Here is a 20724-nt window from a genome sequence, read left to right as displayed (position 1 = left end):
AAGCTGAAAATAAAAATTACACTGAGTTTGGCAGGAGCACAAATTGATCCTCCTGGACAAAATGCATTGATTTTTCCTTTTTAGTAGATAAACTCAAAGGCTGAGATACCACATTTTGAAATAATTAGTGATATCTCTTTTACTTAAAGTCAAATATACAAGAATATGTGATTTTTTTTTTCTTTTTCCCAGCAGTCTCCTTTACTCCACTTTCTATCCCTCATTTTGGACTGGTTCAGAACATTCTCACAAAATGCTGCAGACGATGCCGTTTGTAAAGATTGCTGCTCGCTGTCTTGGGTCAAAACCTGCTATTTATGAAGAGCAGTACTTGTTGTGCAAGCGTGTTATGCAAGCATGCTGCAACTTTAAGAGGCCAGTGTCAAAGGTAATCCCTAAGGAGACTTGCATAACAGCCACATTTAAAAATGCCAGTTAAACCAATAAAAAAAAAAAAAAAAAAAGGAACTCTGTTATTTTCCGAATAATTTTTTCCAAAGGCAATCCTGATAGAGCTGTGTGTGTATTCTGCTTGATTTTCAAATGACTTTACGCACATCTTACGTGGTGTGTATTTTTATATGCGCATACAAACCCTTGCCGTAGTCATCTAGGCCCCAGAACACTTGGAAGCCTTTCAGGGAATACTTGTGCTGTCTGTCGTGGGCAGACCAGAGTTATCTCAGCTTGTGTTTCAGGCTGAAAAAAAAAATGCGCAAGGCTGAGCTGAAGCTCTCAGCAGAGTTTATTAGCTCAGGCACAGAGCTGTGCAAATGCAGTCCTGTGGCTTTTTTTCTTTTTTTCCTCAGAGCAGACAGAAAGCAATCATTCACCGAGGGAAACGCTGTTCCAAAATATCTGCTGTGTTCTTTGCCCAATGTCTCTGCACACTGACACTCAGTCCAAGGTGAGGATTTGCTACAAGGAGATAGGATTATAATAATCCATATGCAAAGTCCAGCCATCACCACCATAAAAATATATGAAAAACGGTGGGAGAATGCATTTGAATACCTTCCCTTGTATACATACACAAATATATAAACTTTGGTACTACATCTGATACACTTGTACCACAATCACCTAAAGGTGAAAAACCAAACTGCTAACTCAGAGCTTCCTAACAGAAAATGCTGGATGGTTTCTCAGGAACCAAGTGCCCTTGCTTAAAGCGTTCAGGACTTCTCTGATGCGAGAGCAGAGGCTGCGCGGCGCTCACAGCCCCAGCCATTTGCAGTGTGCATCCGATGGCGTGCCAGAGGGAAGCGGAGCTGGGCGAAGTCTCATGCACAGCATACTGGTGATATGATTTAAAAACATGTTATTGCTATCGCTGCTGCTCCCTGTGAATGGCGCAGACGAGCGAGGGGAGCAGGCAGCGGTGCTGGCGAAGCTGGCCGAAAGCGCGCACGCCGGACTCGCGGGTCTCCCCAGGATCACCCCTCCACACCTCCCGACACCGCGGGCAACACACCAAGCTTTTCCCTTCTCGCACACCCCTCCTCCTGCCTCCCTCTCCTTTGGGACGGAAAGGGCTGCCAGGCACAGCCTGCCCGGCCCTGCTCCGGCCTGGGCGCAGCGAGACCCTCCGGCTCGGCCGCTGCCCCAGCGCGCAGCCCTCACTGCCGCCGGCCAGGCACGCCGCAAGCCGCATGACACAAGCACAGGGGACCCGGCTGATTCTGCCTCTTTTTAAGAGGAACCAAGTGTGCAAGTAGCTGTGGGAACAAAGACAAATTTAAAAAGTAATTGTATAATCCCATTCAGCAAGAGACAAGCAAGCAATGCCAGTAAATTTTAAGCACTTAACTGAACAGAGAGCATTCAGCTGAAAAATAATTCCCTAGGGTCTCGCTTCTGAAGGGAGGACTAGAAATGACAGTGGTTAGGGCTTGTGATATTTGCCTGTATGAGGGGCCAAAATTAGAAACCAGATGCAGCGGTTTTATGTCACAGGAGAGGAGGCAATAAATATGCAATTCCTTTCCACTTTCGTCACTCATTCGATCTATTGTGAAATTGTAGCGTTGTGCCAGGGAAAGTCTCTTTAGCCTCCGTATTGCACGTGTGGCTGTAGATGTAAGTAGCTGTGCTTCTATATATGATTTTACACCCATATTTGTACACATGCACACAGAGAAAACAAACCTATACCACTGCCAGAAAAATAATCATCTACGAAGCCTGCAAAAGCTGAAGCTCCAAACGCAGTGCAGTAGTCAGCTTTATTCCCAGTACTTTGAAGAAGCAGGTACCCACAGAAAGAGCAGTAAGAACGAATTTGCAAGAACTCCATTTCACAGAGAAGCAACAACCTCTCTAGAGAAACCTGAGCAGGGGCTGGGGCACCACAGAGAGCTGGGTGACCCACACTCAGCGCGTCGGGCATCCTCTGCATTCGCCCGCACCGCAGCCTCGCGCAGCCTCGCACTGCAGCTCGTGCCTCCTGTTCTGCCTGCTCCTCATCACGTCTCCTGCTTTGCCAGCACCGAAACTGCCACATTTGTACTTGCAGGGTTACCTTCAGACCGGACTTGAAGCCCATTGGTATAAGCAAACCACTTGCTATGCCCAACTACCCTGTGCAAACGCTCTGCTAGGGACATGCATGGAAGCGTCCAGGCTAAGCTGCACTGCCGCAGACTTGGTCTGTCTCTGGACTTCTGTCTGCTTCTGCACCATCACAACAAAATACTGGAAGTAACCCTGGAGAGCACCACAGAAATACTCCCTCTGTTGTACACAGGCTTGCTATCATAAGGGAGTTAGGTTCAAGTAAACTTTTTATTAATGGCATGCCATTGAGATAGCCTCTCTTCTTTCTACCTCTGACTTTTGACCTTAAACATGGAAATCCCACTCGACAGGGATTTCTGACAGCACCAAAATCCAAGGGCAGCTTGCAAAAAAGTGCTCTACTCCATTTCAATAGTTAAAAGCGCAACTCACTGCAACTGCCTCTCCACTCACCATCCAATGCCCCATGTTAGCTAATGGGAAAAGAATGAAACACAGGGCCTTTACATGTATAAGCTTTGCCCTGTTAAAGAACAATTCTTACAATGGGTTGTCTGAACAATATTTCCTATGTATTTGACACAAGTAGGCTTTTCTTCAGCATCAGAGCTGCACGTCTTATTATTCCAGCTATTTGTTCTTGAACAAACATATTTATTGTGGCTAAAGAAAGGGGAAATCCCTCTCTGTTCATGCCCTGATCCCTTCTGCCCGTCAGTGACCTGCAGTGTGCCTCACCCTAGAAACTGAAGTGACTGAAGCAGCCAGAACATGGGAAATAGTCTGGGCTCCCAGTTTGGAAACCACATGTAGAAAGCGTTATGGAAAATTTCCCATGCGGGGCTGCAAAAATCAGTTCATTTTTAATGTTCTTAGCTTACAGAAGTTACCTGAGTTGCTTAAGGAAGCATTTCCTTCACAAACAGCCAGATGCAGGCTGTCCCTGCAGAGAAACGCCGGGTGCCGAGGTGAAGGCAGAGTCCTCCTCCATCCCTGCCTATCTGCTCACCCAGGCGTGGCAGCTGGCATAGGCTGGGGTACAGATCACTAATGTCACCCCTTCCACCACGCTTATTCACCCACTCACCAGTGCAGCAAAGCCCGTGCAGCCCTGCCAAGGACTCTTAGATCAAATTGCATCTTGGGTCAGTACCAGTCCTAGCGCCTGAGAATTAAACTTGGCCCGCGCCGGTGTGGAGCGCGGCACAGCAGGAGCAGCTCTGTGGAGGGAGCGTGTTGGTGCCCGGATGCTGGCGAGCAGGCGGAGGGCAAGAAGGGGTGCCTGGCACCACGCCAGCCATGGGGTGGGTACCATGCGCGCGGGTGGCGCTCCCAGAGCGCATCCTTCCGTTTAGTGTCAGCCTGCCAAAATGCAGATCGTACCCTGAGGCCACCCCACGATGTGAACCAAGGAATGGTAACTAGGGAAGATCAGTTCTGCTTCCGAAGTGCGCTCCTGAGCTAACCTAAAATGCTTACAGCAATGCACACATGGGTACATGCGTACTCTGCGTAAACAGGCCATTTCTCAAGAGTGCTGGTGCTTGGGCCTAGGGACTTAAAGTATGTGGAATACTAATAACAGCAAAACCCCCACATTATTATCAAAATAAATCAAATATATTCAATATATCAAAATATATTAAAAACTGTAACAAACAATTTCCTTGATGAAATGCAGGTGCAGTTACATCTTAAAAAAATGTGTTTACAAAAACAGCATTTGCAAATTCTAATTTTTCTTCTGCTCTGAAGAGCAATAATTCTCTATATTCCTGCTACATCTTACTCCTCCTTCTAGTCCTAAATAAGTCTTACTCAGTCTAATCATTTATAGTCCAATTTTGGTGCTTCTATTCATGGTCAGAAAGTCTTAGAAAAGAAAGCATTTGAAATCAGTGGGACCACTTGCACAGCAATGCCAACATAAAAGGGTCAGACACTTCTAACCGGGCTGTATTTTCCAGATCACCTCCTCACACATTACAAAGAAGGATGTTCTCCCCCAGTCTGTTTTATTTTGTATATCTGGAGTACAGCCAATCAGGTATCATTTGTGTTTTAAGGAAGAACTAATTTACCACAAAAAATAATTTATCATTGCAGTGAGAGGAAAATGCAATAGCAGTTATAAGTACAAATTTGATGGGACTTAAATATATTTCTTTGTATTCATAGGCAGAAACTTTTTGAATGCAGCCCTGACTCCATTCCATTCTGCACAGTAACTCACTTTCTATCTGGTGGTGGAATAAATAATTTATGCCCATAAAGAAATGTCATCCATTGGCACAGATAGTGCACAGCCCCTCACTGGCTTTTTGTGACTCCACAGACCTAGGGAACTTTAATGGTAAAGTCTTGTTTTCAGAAATATTGGCAAAGCCCTAAATCCCTGATTCCCAAACTTGGATCTGCAAAGCATTTGTGGTCCCTGATGCCACAGAGAGTGGTCCACACCATGAAACCATGTTAAATGGGGACCTTTGCGATCACGGTATTGCACAGCAAATGATGTGGTTGCTAGCATAATTGCTTTGAATAAAAAATTATTCTTTAATATTTCCCTAGCTAAGTTTGTTCCATATTTCATGTCAGTGCGTAATGTGTTGGCGGGAAGGGAACATGTTACAATTTCTCCTTCCTCCCAATGCAAAATACACTGTGAAGTTTTGCTTCACAGGGAAACTGCTTAAGAAAGCTACTCCTGGCTGTGAAGAGAGAATCAAAATTAACCATATTCAAGTGCCACTAGCATGTGCTAGTAGAAATGATGTGTTTTTCAAGGTATTCTTAGTTCCTGATGACACGGGAGTTTCGGTTTCTTGGCATCAAAAAGGATTAAACTCTACAGACAGGTGTGGGGTGTTGACCAGGTCTTACAGCCTTCATTAAGGAAGAGCTCAAATTAATATAAATCTGCATCCTGACTCCTGCAAGTGATCTGAGGACTTTCACAGTTTTCTAAGTTTACAAAGGGCATGTGTCTGTGTTTTTTAAATTGATTTACATATTTAAGAAAAGAATTATCTCAACATTTCTGTTTTAGTACAGGCAAAGTGGGTACCTGGATATTTACAAACAGCAGAAGTAATTGCCAGCTTGTCTTGTGGATTTAAGTGTCACAGCTTGCAGCTTAGTGAAATATAACCCAACGAGTCTACACATCTGGGGGATATAACAATGGGAAATTATCCTGAGGAAGCGTGCACGGGAAAGCAGCGTGCACTAACTGAAATATGTTTAGACTGGCAATATTAATGGGGATTGAAGCTTACACCTCCAATCATTGACTCCTCTCACAGACCTCTACAAATCCAAGCAAAAATCGGCCCATGAGTCTGGAAAGTGACTGAATCTGTATTTATCCTCTCCTCTTCCTCTCTCTTCTCCCATACTCTTTTCTTCATACTCAATATTATTTTACGAATGACTACTTGAACAGCAAATACAGACAAAATTAAAATCAACACCTGCCTTTTTCCGAAGTTCCTTGGGCTGAATGCACAAGAAATTCCCATCACACACACACGTGCTCTATCACAGGAGATCACCCTGGGAATAAAGCTTCAGGAAAACACTCTGAGGTCGTGTCTACATATTCTTCTGTCACAGCAGACAGTGCAGTTCCCTCCCTGCTGCCACCAGAGCAAAGGGATCGACTCTTCTGCCCCAGGGCCAGAGCCACTGGATTATCTCTACTCAGGAACTGTCCCCTCCTGCCCACCTGTGGTCACCTGCATCCTCTGCGGCCAAGAGGCCCCTGCGAAGGGAGACGGCCGACTCCAGCAGAGCCAGGGCCTCCCTTTCCCAAAAGAGGAGGCCTCGGTGCAAGACTCAACCACCTCGGCCACGTTATATACAGGACGACTTGAAAAGAAGAGAAATTTGTCCTTCCTACTCTGTTGCCCAACCACAGCCTCCACATTCAGTTAGGAGTTAGGTCTCCATAACGCTACCAGAGGTATCCATACCTCCTGTGTGTATGAATTTCAGAGGATGAACATATCCATTTGTCTGGCCTCATTTATATATTTAACTAAATTCAGGCTACTCTGCTGCTCTCAAGACTCAATGTGAAGGAGTGGAAAACAAAGTTTGTGTTGACCAGAAAGGAACTGAGAGGCAAACGTGAATTCGGCCCACTTGCAACAACAGGAGACCTGTTGCTGGTAGTTGCTACATCATCATGATTTTCAAAGGAGAAATTTTAAAACTTCCTTTTGGCCTGAGATGAAACTCTTAAACCATTTTGCTCTTGCTTTATTATATAAGGAATGATTTAATGTTTCTTTTAAAATGGGAAATGATAACATGCCCTCTGCCATAACCAAAGCATGTTTCAGATTGTTTTATTACACAATTTTTAAATGCACATTGCCATAGGATTTCGTAGGAGCATATTTACATCTACCTTTTTAAAACACACAATATATTATGTTGCAATTAAAAGCCTGCAAACGCAATCTGATATTTCTTCACTAATTTATTCCCAAGCCAATATGTATTTTAATGTTCCAAACCGTTGCTAATTAACACATGGAAATATTTTAACATGGATTTTGATTAATTCCATTTAACAGTCTAACCAGCGCTAAAACATATGTGGTGTGTCATTTCTTTCTTTTGAGGAAGGCATTGGCATTAAATCTTTCAATCTTCCTGAGCACCAAATGCTAATTTCAGGAAGATTAAATAACAGACTGCAGCTACAGTTTCCTTTCTTTGCTTCCCAGAAGGTGAAATGAACATATTTATGTGGGAGGAATTTCTTTACTGCACAAGCCAAAATACAAAAATTAGATTTTTTTTCCAACATTGCTAATACACTAGCAATCACCTGCCAACTAAATAACTTTAACCTATATCTGCAGTTCATGGAGAGTTGCCAAGTTATATGTTCAACTTTCTTTCCCTCTGTTATTTTTTTTTTTGTTAAGTATTCCCATATGATGCTTTCACCTGTGGCTCCTAAATACTTTTCCATACTTGAATCAGAGACAACTAGCTTATAGTGGAGTGACTTTGGCCATAAAGCTGGAAATACTCATTTAAGACCCTCCTCTGATTTTCACACTTTGAAGGTATGTTATAAATATGGTTCATATGGTATTGCTCTATGGTTTAAAGGCTAAGTACAATTCTGCATGTCAATGAACTAAACATGCAAAATACCCTGAGGTATGCATGTGAGTAAGCATCTTGGGCATGTAAAGACACAAAAACACAAAGCAGGAGGAAGCTACTTTCCGGATCATTAGAGCAATTGCTTGCATATCACATAGACCTTTTCACAAGACGGAGTTTGATGAGCTTAAGAGCAGTTAAGTACTTCAGCTTGTGCTCCTCCCACTGGAAAGACTACTGCCCTGAGCACTCTAGTTCCTCCCCCACCTAGGGAAACTCCAGTTTCCCTGCCCTCATTTCCATCGTCCATGCTGCCTCATGGTTAACATGTCCTTACTGAAAAATGAAGCAAAATGTTCCCTGTACGTTCAGACCATGCCTACACCTCCTCTGCATCTGCTACGTCTCTGTTGCATAGTAACCTTTCTTCTTCTTTCCCTACTCCTCCCTTTTTCATAACATTTAGTTGTTGCAATATTCTTTGTAAATCTTCGCTCATCTTGACAATATATGGTGCTATCCCTCCTCCTTTATCTTTCACTGTCTGCATCTCCAGCACTCTCACAGCACCTGAAGCAGTGGTATCTGTTTGGTTTCCTCTTACCTCTACAATATCTAACCACACAGTCTGCACCGTTTGGCTGCCCAGATTCTGGGCATTTGTAAGGGAGCATTCCAGTTGTTTCTTACTCATCTACACTTACCAGATAAAGCAAAGTCCTATTTTCTACTTAACTAGCATTTTCATTGGGCTTAGAACTTTCTTTTCTATATTTATGCCCACTGCTTTTCTTGTATTTTCTTTATGTTTCTTTTTATGCATTTAACAGGTATGTATTGAATATGTTTTCATATTCATATCATTCAATATCATATTCATTTAATGAATAGAAGTTCACTTCACCTTGGAAGAAAGCCTATTACAGCTACTAGCAAGAGCCACTCCTCTGTTCAAGGAGCAGAAATTGTCCTGACAATTCCTGTGTTCAGTCCCAGCAATGATTCCCAACAGCTGTCATTACCCATGCAAAAATGCGTGTCTGAACTTTAAAAAACATGCAACTTTTGTGTTCTCAGACTATTTAAAACTTTAATTCCTGTGTTCTCTACAAAGAAAGGAACATAACAATATGTGGAAAAAATACCCAAAAGTCATGACTCAAAAGGGCAGTGGATGTGTACAGTAGCTTCTTTCAAACTAGCTGTGTGTTACTCTTAAAGGTTTGAGTCAGATAAAATAATATTTAACATAGCATGTGGTAAACTTTACAAATTTCCATTCATTCTTTCACACAGAAGGCCAAACATTGATATCCAAATATGTGCTGATTCTGTTTTCCTAAGCAAGAAGCACAAGGGTTCACCTGAGGACCGATCACAGCCCAGAGGGAAAACATACATCATAAAAAATTCAAATATCTGAAAATGCAATCTAATCTTTTCTTATATGAGCGTTCTTTTATCCCTTGGTTTTAAAACTCACAGACACAATATATTTATTAAAGCTAGTCATGTTCCACAAAAGCATTAACAGATAGTATAAAGGTTTTGATCTGGTTAAACCTGCTGGGCTGGTCCTAGAAGGACCACTGACCACTATGCAGAGTGTCACCACTCCTTACGGATTTGCATGCCAGATGGATGGAAATAGATGCTGAAAAATCAGCTCTACCAACTTCAATGTATTCAAAGAATACATTACTAGTCAACACAAAGAAAGCTATCACAACACTTAACTCTTTTTCTACATGGCTTGTTATGTTTTTCTTAATTTAATGGGAGGAAGTAGAAAAGATAGTTTGAGTTATGGAAAAGCAGCCATAATAATGTATACTTACGCAATGCTTTTCCACCAGAGATCTGAAAAAAAACCCTCTAAAGGTGGAAAGTAACTATTATATCCCTTTTTCCTAGTCAGAAGCACTGAAATACAGACAACCATACATCAAAAGGAGGGAAAGGATTGATTAAAGATTTCTGCCTTCCATTCAATTGAAAACCCTCAACAAATTAAATCGGCTTTTGTCCCCAAAAGGAGTTTCAGAAGTACCAACAAAGTGATTGGGACATGCACTGAGTCTATGGCAGAGCTATGAAAACACTCTGTAGCCCCTCTGCAGCCACTAGATGATGCTTCTCAGCTTTGCTCAAGCAAAACAAATTCTACCACTTCTCCACCCAAAGTCTTTGAGGTCATTTCATTTTGTGACATTTCATATAAGATCATTTGAATAACACTGTTTCTCACGTTTAAGTTGGACCAATAACTATTCATTTATAAGCAGCATTTACTTTGATATTGAGGAATCTTAGAAAGGTTAGAAAATCACTTTTCAAGGCACCATGAGACTGTCATTTCACAAAAAGAGGTATTCTTTAATTTCACTGAGATTTCTTCTTCCTCCTAGCAAGAAAACAGTAGGATTAGCTTAAAACAACAACAACAACACACTAACAAACTCACAATGTGAAAAAAAGCTAACTAAACCTTCTTTCCCCGAACCAAATACATGCGGTCAGTTCTTTTACCCATACCTATTCAACCGACTTTAATTTTATGGGCCCTATTCTGCAGACACTGAAGTCAAATGCAAAATTCCCATTCATCACAGTGGTTCAAAATCAGGCCCTAAATATGCATAATTATCTTAGCACGTTCAATTGGCAATAGGCAGGCTGTCCTTTTGCTACCCATGCAAAATAGCCTTGCTTGCAATTGTCCAAGCACTCGGACAGTAGCCTTAGAAAGGCCACAATAAGAGGTCTTCAGTCGAGTGGTGTCATATGGTCTTCATTTAGAAGTATCACAAGAACATTACTTCTCACAGTATTTACAAATGAAAAACACATGGCTGTAACCTGTAATACTGCAAGAAATACTGCTCTTTGGGTTTGTTTTTGGCCTCAGACTTTTGAAATATGAACCAAGCAAAGGGATTTCAGCTTAATGCTTGATTCAGTCCATTCTTCTTGAGAGCTCAAAGTCTAGGGGAGGGATAAAGCTTGCATTTGAAAAAGTGATTTGCCCACAACCATGGTAATGCACTATAGTTGGCAACTAGAGTAGAATGTATATCAAAAGGGTGTGGGGATGGTTAATTAAAGACATCTACTTTCCATTTAATTAAAAAAAAAGATATTAAACTGACTTTGGTTCCTATAAAGAGTTTTATAAGTCATATATAAGCCTCTTGCATTTACTATTTGGGTTCAATCAATATGGTTATCTACCTGTCAATTTTTCTTACTCTTTAATGCAGAAAGAGAGCAGCCTATTTTATAGCTAGCTCAGAAAGTACTAAGCTAATCAATACATGCAGCGATAACAGAATGATTTGAAACACATAACAGAAGCTTATCACTTTGTAGTATACTGAACCCGTCAAAATATTTTCCTAGAAGTAAAGTGAAAATAGAAGGTCTCCATTTTTTATTATTTAAGTGGGTGGTGACATAGATTTTGTAGGCCTTTTGGACTGGTTCCTAGCTTTGTATGTTGGGGAAAATTTAGTATATGATCACTTGCTACTTTGCAGGAAAGTGAAGCCAATTGTGCAGTGAGATTTAAAAACTCTGCCTTGAGAATCAAACATTATCTCAATTGCCCTTCATTTCCTGTCTCTAAACACGTATTGGAAATCCATGCATTGTTCTGGGGAACTGTGCATAAGGTTTTCCAGGAACGTATCTTCTGATGTTCCCACAGACCTTAAAACCCCTTGCTTTATTCTGTACACTCAGTAATTTGTGTTCAAGTCCAATCTGAAATGTACACGCTTTCTTTCAGCTATCTCCTGCTGAGCTAGTCATTTTTAAATAATTTGTAAGCATCTGATTCCTAAAGGTTTAAATATACACAAGTGTATCAAGATTCTGGATTTTAATACAGCAGAGAGCGGATCAGCTGTTATTGTGGACTCTAACCTCTACTTTTTCAAAGAAATGCATGGGATTTAACAATGCAATTCTCTGAGTGGTAAGTAACAATCATATGCTGTCATATAATTTAAGTAGATGGAATTCTATATAACACAAAAGCTCTTTTGTGATGTCCCAGGCTTGCCACTATTTACCAAATGTTAAATGCAAGCTCAAAAAATATATATATTTATTTAAATATAGAATAAAGAGACAAGACTTAATAAGGAAGAAACAGGAAATAAAGTTTATGGTTTGAGGTTTTCTGACAATTTTATGTTTCAGCTCCAGGGCCACTGTTATCAACTGTCTCGTGATATCTGGTTCATTTTGTAGAAATGAACCCTACAGTCATATGATAGCCTTTTGGTCTCCCAGTTTTGAAAGGTCTGCTTCATAATTTCTGAATCTGAGAGACTGGCAAGCCTGGGTGCTAGTGGTTACATTGCATTTTACCTCAAGGCACCAATGCATTAAGATTTTTTACCTTAACAATTGGAAAACAGTACCAATAAGTAAAATGAAGTAGGAAGGAAAAAGAAATCTAAAGGATCAAGCAATTACAGAGAAATCCTTAAAGGACATAGCTCTGCCATTGCTATTTCTGGACCAGGAACATTGGTGCGTGGCGCAGACAGCTCTGAATTAGCTCTGTGCACGTTGGGCAAGACCCAGACATCACAGAGCAGCATCCACTGAGTGGCAAGGATTATTACTTGGGTGCATAACTGCTGCCACCACTGTATCTCGACCCAGCTGGGTAAGTCTGTGTGAACTTACCATGAATCTTTACAAGCTCAGAAATCACTAAACCACAATCCATTGCAGAGTGGAGGCATGCCAGCAGCAAGGCATTAACAACCTTGTCCATTGCAGAGAAGCTGGAAGATGGATGGGCATTTCCAAGGGCAGAATTGGGTCCCGCCAACAAGCAAAGATTCTTAGAGCAACACCTCAAGTGACACAAATTATGTTATAAAATTGATCACTTCCTCACACATGGCAGAATGCTTCCAGGGCACTCAACATCCTATTCCATTAAGCCATGATAAATGGGACAATATTTCCACATCAGTCTGAACTCATCCTTTAAATCTGCTTGTTCAAATATTTGGTCACTTATTTCCCCACCCAGCCACCCCCCTTGGTACTGAAAATTGTCTTTTGCTTTCCCACCTTTGCACATCTTATAGATGCCATTAGGCCATGAACTTCACCTACAAATTTTATTTCTCCACAGAATTCTTCATCTTGAGAGCATGCAAAATTTAGAGAAAATTCTCTGAAAAAAATTTGATTTGCAATCTTGATGTGCACATTTAGCTTGAAAAATGGACTCAGAGATGCACAGGAGCTACCGAACTAATGACAGAGAAATGCACCAAAAAGCAACTTTCCTACTGCTAGTTTGAAGAACACCACCACCACCACCACCACCTGGAACGGTGTTAGGATGGAAACCCGGGGAGCAGGAGCAAAATTGTTTCAAGCAGATCACTACGGCTGGAGGTGGCTAGGGAAGGTTCATAAATTGATAAGCACCACCGAAGGATCATAAGCCTCCACATCAATTGTATAAAGATTACAACAGAGCCACTCACTGCAGTCATTCCGAAAAGGTTATGGGTTTCACAGGTGTGCACTGTCAGTTCTGATTAAGCTTAAACTAAACCAGTTATCTATAACGTTGGATTGGAAGGAGTTTTATTGCTGAACGCAGGGTAAATCAAATTCAGGATACACATCTGTGGAAAAACACAGAGGGCCAAAGTTCACGGTCCTGACACAGGAGAAAAAAAATCCAATCCTCTAAAATCAGGAGGAGATTTGCCTGTAAAAAAATCCATCAGTCTGGTCCTTGTCACACATTCTACATCACACTGGAAAGTTATTCTTCACCTCAACACAACTCTGGGTTTTATTTCCTTCTCCAAATCATTGTTCACTTTTGTAGCACAGAGGCTATTTTAAGATTATTATCTGCAGTCATTGCTAAAGTGACTAGAGTTTATCATTTATCTGATCATAAATGAAATTAATTATACATCTGTACTTTTCACTACACAGGATAAAAGCTGAAGCAGCTATGTCACAAATTCACAATGTAATTTTTCATCTGCTGGCCTAGCAAACTTTACAAAAACAACAGTTCACATCAGAGGTTCTTAGTTTTTTTTCTTCAAAAACCTTGTGGGTGAAATACTGCTCCCCAAAATCAGTAGTAAGAGCTTCCTTGACTTCAACAGTACCACGATTTTACCCAAGAAAGAGAGAGGGGGGGAGGGAAAGGGAAGGGGAGAGGGGGGGAGGGAAAGGGAAGGGGAGAGGGGGGGAGGGAAAGGGAAGGAGAGAGGGGGGGAGGGAAAGGGAAGGAGAGAGGGGGGGAAAGGGAAAGAAAAAAGTACTTTTAATAGTTGATTTAAGTTGTAAAAGGCACATTCTATTACAAAAAAATGCTTCATATTAATGCTGCACTTTAAAGTGCATCTATTGACTCATTGTGTTAATAGACGGCAAAAGTGAATAAGTGTATTTGCTTTTGCAACATCATTATTTCCTTTACACGCAATTATTTACTTGCCAAACAATGCTAGCGACAAATCGCAAAAGACTATGAAGCCATCTATATCAGCAGATTTTTAACCTAAGGTAAAAATAAACAGAAACATCTGTAAAGTAATCCTGTACAAAGCTACATTTATTAACAAATACATTTTCTAATAAAACACCATCTGCAAGCAACCCTCAGCTTCCACTTGATATAAATAGGCCTTTTACTGTTTTCAGATGCAGTTCCCAGAAAATTATTCCAAGCTCTACTGCAAAACACATCAGTCTTTGTTGCTGCCTGGAATGTTAATAAATAACATCAAGTTTTTAAATAGTCAAACAAATTATTGGCCTGAAACAATTATTCCAATAGAAAAAGCTGACCTTTTGCAATAAAGTGGTTTAAGAATGCATCACTTCTCATTCCTAGTATAAAAATATTACCAAGCAGGGAAATATTTTGGGGGAAACAGAAAGCTATGAAAAACGCATATTGCAATTCTACTCATATGTACACTGTAAACCTACCTTGCAATGGTTACTGCTTTAGAGAAACTCAAAATAGGAGAAAAAGTATACAGAGTATAAATAGTTCAACTGGTACCCGTATAATACATCTGTGCTTGAAGTGGACAAGAATATGAACCAAATAAAATATTCCTCACAGGACTACTGTAATGACCAGCAATACAAAATTCAACAGCTTAAACTGTTGGTAGCAGAGATTGGGACTGGATCCCAACATTAAGAGCTCTTCAAAATGCATAAAAGCTTTAATGGGACACATTTTCATAAGCATTACTCAGAACTTAAGCCACATTAATTCCATTAAAGCAATGGGAATTCAGCAAATTCTGCAATTAAACCTGTTACTGGTAGAACTGTTTTATACCACTGACATTTGGGCACTTTCATTTTTCCTTAAAAAGTTTAAAACAGTGTGCTTTATATCAAACTAGCTCCTAACTGATTATGCAAAATCTGAAAACTGCAGATGAACTCAGATATTAGAGTTCTCTATTCAGAATTCTAGCTAGTTTAAATGTACTATATCCAACAGAGATTTAACCTTTTAATATTAATGGGAAACAAGCAAAGTTAGTATTCCAAACTGTGATTTTAAAACTTCAATTAATGTTGCTTACTGGGACTATCACAAAACTTTGCCAAAAGTAAATTTAATCGTGCATATTCTAGGAAAAAAAAAAAAAAAAGAATGTTTCAGACCCTAATTCCAGGAAATGGACCTGCATATTTGCATGGACAAATATTTGATGCATGAAATAGTCAAGAGGTATGAGAAAGAAGATAATTTAAACTACTTACTTCACTAACAGGAGGAATGTTAAGCTTTGGTACTTTATTCTTCGAACTAGGTGTGTTCACTTTTCCTTCCAACAGTGTTCCAAAGGACTGATTTCCATATCCACTCTCAATTTCTATTGGAGGCTTGAGTTCAGGTGAGTCATTGGGGACCTGGTCCTGACCATCCATAGGCCTGACATAAGCTGTAGGCTTTTGCTGGACCATGCTAGTTTTACAGTGAAGTCCTGGTGGGAAATTCTGGGTCGAAAGACCGTTGTTTGCAGATAACAAAGATGTGGAAGGAAGTGGAGATCCAGGACCATGACCTACAAACTCAAGCTCTGTTGGCGACTTTGAATGACTGTTTTCTTTGTAAGTATGTTCTCCAGTTGTTGACTTTGAATGAGTGTGCCTCCTCGAATGTGAAGATGCTGCCATAGAATTTGCTTCCTCAGTTCCTCCACCTTTATGCTGCTCACTCTGACAACTATAGAGGTCTTCATATCTGCCCTGTGGCTGGTCGTGAGAGGAGCTATGCTTTGTCCTGTTCTGTTGACTGCTGGATTGGCTTGGCTGAGCCCCATTAGAGTTGTGACCACCACGAGACCAGTCTGTCCTGGACTTCCTGCTGCTCTGGTGACTGTGTAGCAAAGTAGAACTAGATGACAATGAAGAGGGGGGAGGCATCGATGTGGACGAGTGGCCACTGAGCTGATGAGATGGGATCATCCTGTTTCTTTGTTCTGGGAAAAAGTTCTGTTCATTTTTATCAATGGGAGTTTGTGGGACAGAATTCTTTGGGATTCCTACAAGGTGGCTCTGGTTGGAATGGTTGGTTAACAAGTCCTTCATCTCATCGTAGTTCCCCAGTGTGTTTTGGACACGGTTTGCAAGGGCATCACCTTTACTTGTCTAAAATATCAAAAAAAAAAAAAAAAAAAAAAAAGTGAGTAAATTCCTGATTGAGAAGTTACTGCTTGAAATAGTTGTCTTAGAAGATGGCAAATGTTAGCTGTTTAATGGTGTCATGCTGACATTTAATTTAATTTCAATTACATCTTGCATATGTTATGTAAGAAAAACCTATCAATAACTGTGTTCAAAGAATGTCTTGAAACAGGCTTGCATGAGTAACGCTTGTATACTGCTTCCCATTTTCTTAAATATGCTCTCAGAGAAATGTTTAAATTACATCAGTTATGGATGTTATGAGCAAAATAGTCTGTCTTTATGTCAGATAAGTTGGGCTTGTACATTTCATATCTCATGAAACATGAATGTACAGTTACTGGTTATTGAGCATTTGAATTGCAATTGCACATTTTACTCAAGTATGTTATTGCTCTATCACCCCCTTGACCCATAGTTCTACCATAAATCGAAGCAGGGCAGTCTGTAGTAAACATATGAGGCCAAACTCTTTTCTGGTGCAATTTCAATTACTTTTCTGTAGAGAGTTTAGTTTGACCCAAGATACCTACCATCTGAATCTAGAAAAACAAATGCTTCTAGCCACTGAAATGTTATAGTAGCTTCAAATAAAAAGATCATTCAAAAATATTTTCTTATAGAAGAGTATAAATAGAGATGACTGCCACATTCTTAAGTATGAGAATTCTTCTGTTGTCTAAGGGCTTGTTGTATTTGTGAATCATGCTCTTCCTTGAATTCCAGTAATTATTAAATAAATACTGACTCATCTGTGTTTCACTGCTATTATAATTTTCCTTCTGAATCATAAAGTGTTTTTTTTTCTTTTCCTTTTCACTTGTAAAAAGCTAGGCAAATAAGCTGGAAGCTATAATTAATATGCAGCTAACTTCCTCCCTCTTCTTTTTCTAAGTTACCCCACAGAGAACCAACGTATGAGTCTTCTTACTGACCTTTATATTCTATAGAAATGACCAGCACAGCACTAAAGCATCCTATTCTCCAGGCTTATTACTTTACAAGACTGAAAGGATAAAAACAAAACAAAAATATAGTTCCTGTTCAAGCAGACGTTTAACTTCTACAGCCTGGAATTAAAAGTCTGTAACTGCCGTATACGTAAGATCGTATACAGTGACACTTCAGATTTAGCCAAATATGCTTCATTTCATGTTTGGTTTCTCATTCAATACAGCAAGTAGTGCCACAGGCCAAAGAGACCTAAACACCAGGGCGTGAAGATGGGCAAAGGCAGCACTATGAACTAGTGGTTGGTTAGAGAGAGTCCCACTCTTGGGACCTCATTCCTTGACCAGGGATCCTACCATGCCACTGAGCCCATTTTCCTCAAATGTTAAGCAAAAGTGTGAGTGACAAAAAAAAATCCATGTGTGGATTCCTCTTGAAATACGTGGTTATTTTACTCACTGCTGAACTAGTCAAGAGATGAGAAGAATATTGCACAAAGATTTTTTCCTTAGCACTTCTCGTGCTGTATAAAATGTTGAAAAAGAAGATAATAAATGCAAATTTCCTTTTGCTCATTCTCAGGGATTGTAAGGTATATTACCACTGTGCTGAGGCAGTGATTTAAAAATTAACTGTTCAATGTTGTTCTCCTCTATATACATTTTGCCAGTGCTCCTAACTGACACAGTTAATAATCCCAGTTGTGGAAGACCACGAATCACTTTTATTCACTAAGTCCCTAGGTTGGTCATTTTAGTGGCAAAAATTATATTCTAGCTAAGCCAAGAATAAGCTCTTTGTATATGAGCAGTCTCCTTCAACTGAGTTGCACAATGAGCCATTTGGGCAGCAGCCAAAACCAGGCTCTCTGTTCAACCCCCAAATTTAAAACAAGGAGATTCCATTGTGCTTAAGGGCCCAGCAGGAATTACGATGCAAGCTCTAAACACTCACATACTTGTTCTGTTTCCTCCTTCCCCACCAAACAGTTTAACCCTTCATGGGATGGCCCATGGGAAACAGCCAAGCATCTGGAAACGCCTGGCCACTAACTTTGCCCTCTGGTTTAGCTACGTTTCCAGTGTACATTTAGCTTAGTGTCCAGAAAGTAAAAGGAAAAAGAAAAAAAAAAAAGTACTGAAAACATATTATTACTCTGCAACACTTTAAAGGGTTCTTGCCTAGCACCTCATAGAGGGAACCACTATTTTAATTTGAATGTAGAGTTTTTCAATCATTTCCGTGTTGGAAGCATCTGATTTTCTTAAATTATTTTCTTTTACATGTCACACAGTGATAAATATCATTTTGCTTAATATGTTTCATGCAACATTTTCACATCCTGGGGACGAAAGACACTACATAAATACAATGCATTATTATTTGTAGTCGTTTTCTGGGAGCACTAATAAAAATATATTTTCTGAAAAGCATGGAGATAATTAATTTGGACATTCTTAGCCTGTTTTAAGTGCACTAAAGCTCTGATCCAATTGTTATTGAAGTCAATGGAAATATTATTACTGTCTTCAATGGGTTTTGGACCAGATTGCAAAGACATAGTAAATGTGAATGGTAATTTGTCTTACAGTGAAATAAAACTAGAACACACACAACTAAGACCAGATTTGCACATCATATAACCTGAGTGACTCAACGTGGCGTTGTGCGGTGCAAACCCCAGGGTTTAAGGCATAAAGCGTAACTTTTTTTTTCCTCAACAAATCCAGGGCTCTCGTGAGAAGCAGAGCATTGGCCAGCAAAATAAATATGAAATTTGGTCATAATTTCTGGTTGTTCTTTGTTACTTTCAGATTGGGGACAATTTCTACCTTCATATTCTGGATAATTGGCTGATTTCTCAAAGGAAACCTCTGTACACCTTATTTTCTGAACAGTACGTTGAATCACAACTCTGCCGCTATCAAGGAAATGCATTTTCTGAGTATTTCAAGGCATAAATTATATGTCTGGTTTGTGACTCATGGCTAGCAGCCTTCCCCCTCATTCCAGGCTCTTGTTAATTTAGGAAATGTACACCTTCCTACATTTGCTTCTATTGCTTTCAAAAAAGATCTGTAATGGAATCCTATTGGAAGGCTAATTTGCTAGCTAGCTATTGCATTATAGTTTTACAAAGAAAAGAACTAATGCACTCAAACTTATAGGCCCAATTTACAAGGGTTTTGTGAAAATTTGTATGAAACTTGAGGTTTCATTATTCATTCACTTTCTCATGCTTTGCAGTTAAACTAACCTCCCTGGATGAGAAACTGAGGTTTTTTTTAATGCTAAGCTTGAAAAAAAAAGAAAGTAATAAATAATAAAATTCTCCAAAGATTCTGCAATGGAAATGCTGCCTATTGGGCTGTATTTCTCAAGTTGAACTCTTCTAAGGCAGATCTTTGAAAAAGTAACTTTGAAAAAGTAACAGAACTATTCCTACCATTTTCTCTAAGAAACTCACTATCTCTGAAACTCTTTACTAATTCAAAACATTAAAAGATATCAACAGTTGATTAATAAAATTGCAGTTTCTCCCAGGAAAATCCTCACAAAGAGATCATAGATTGAGATGTATACACGAGAAGGGCAAACAGTCAGACCACACATCTTGTGATACACAAGTGGTGGTAAGATCCGTGTGAGGAAGGAAAGAGCCGTTTCATTTATTTGGGCTCTTCTTCTTACTAGCTCACCTTCCTAAAACCAAACTTAAATGTCCCCAATTTTAGACCAGCCTTATAGCAGCTGCAAGTTGTCGAGTCTCCAAAACTGCAAAACAGCAGTGGCAGCACTCCCTGCACCAACTGTCCCTTTCCCGGGTACTGTAGAAGCAAATGGGGAAGGCATGATAAGCAAATAAGAATACTAAGTCTGGGAATCAAAGAAGGGGAAAAAGATGTTTTCTAATTCTTGAGACTTCACATTCCCAGCTTTCCCTGTGCTGTTCCATGTACTCTATCTTACCTCCCATCCCCAGGTCTTTCAGAAACCTACTGGCCATCTCTCCAGTGGACGCCTCTTATCCGAGATAGCTCGGCCGAGGACGTGAACCTCGTGCCCATTGCAGGCCATGCCACTTGACCTTGCTGGGCAGCAGTTTATGTTGTCTGCTCCCACCAAGAGTAACCAGATGGGTGTCGCTGGTTGTGTGCACCAGGTCTCGAATCTCACTCGCCCAGAACAGCTTGAAATGGAAAAGGGTTTCAAACTGAACATGCAATACATTTATCCTCACCTCACAGCCTCTTTATTTTATTCTAGAATAAACATGAGTAAAACCCTGAGTTTGGTTTTGTACTTGCTTAAGAATACAAATCACTCTGTATCCATTAAGAGTCAGATTCAGCTCTTTTCTGTTCCTAGCAATACAGAACTAATAAAGGAAATATCAGTCTACAACAT

The 20724-nt window shown here is 40.1% G+C and overlaps 1 protein-coding gene across 2 annotated transcripts in view; it reads right to left on the bottom strand.

Annotated features, from left to right (window-relative positions):
- Positions 1-20724, bottom strand: part of AFF2 (ALF transcription elongation factor 2) — a 337074-nt gene that overhangs the window by 228058 nt on the left and 88292 nt on the right. For both annotated transcript variants that reach the window (XM_067304178.1, XM_067304179.1), the window contains exon 3: positions 15439-16329. In XM_067304178.1, the coding sequence (XP_067160279.1) occupies positions 15439-16329 (891 nt within the window). The remainder of the gene's footprint in view (positions 1-15438; positions 16330-20724) is intronic.

This window comes from Apteryx mantelli, chromosome 13, assembly GCF_036417845.1.
Source record: "Apteryx mantelli isolate bAptMan1 chromosome 13, bAptMan1.hap1, whole genome shotgun sequence".
In the NCBI taxonomy this organism is placed as follows: Eukaryota; Metazoa; Chordata; class Aves; order Apterygiformes; family Apterygidae; genus Apteryx; species Apteryx mantelli.
The sequence above is the reverse complement of the archived record's forward strand: the minus strand, read 5'-3'. Positions and strand labels throughout refer to the sequence as shown.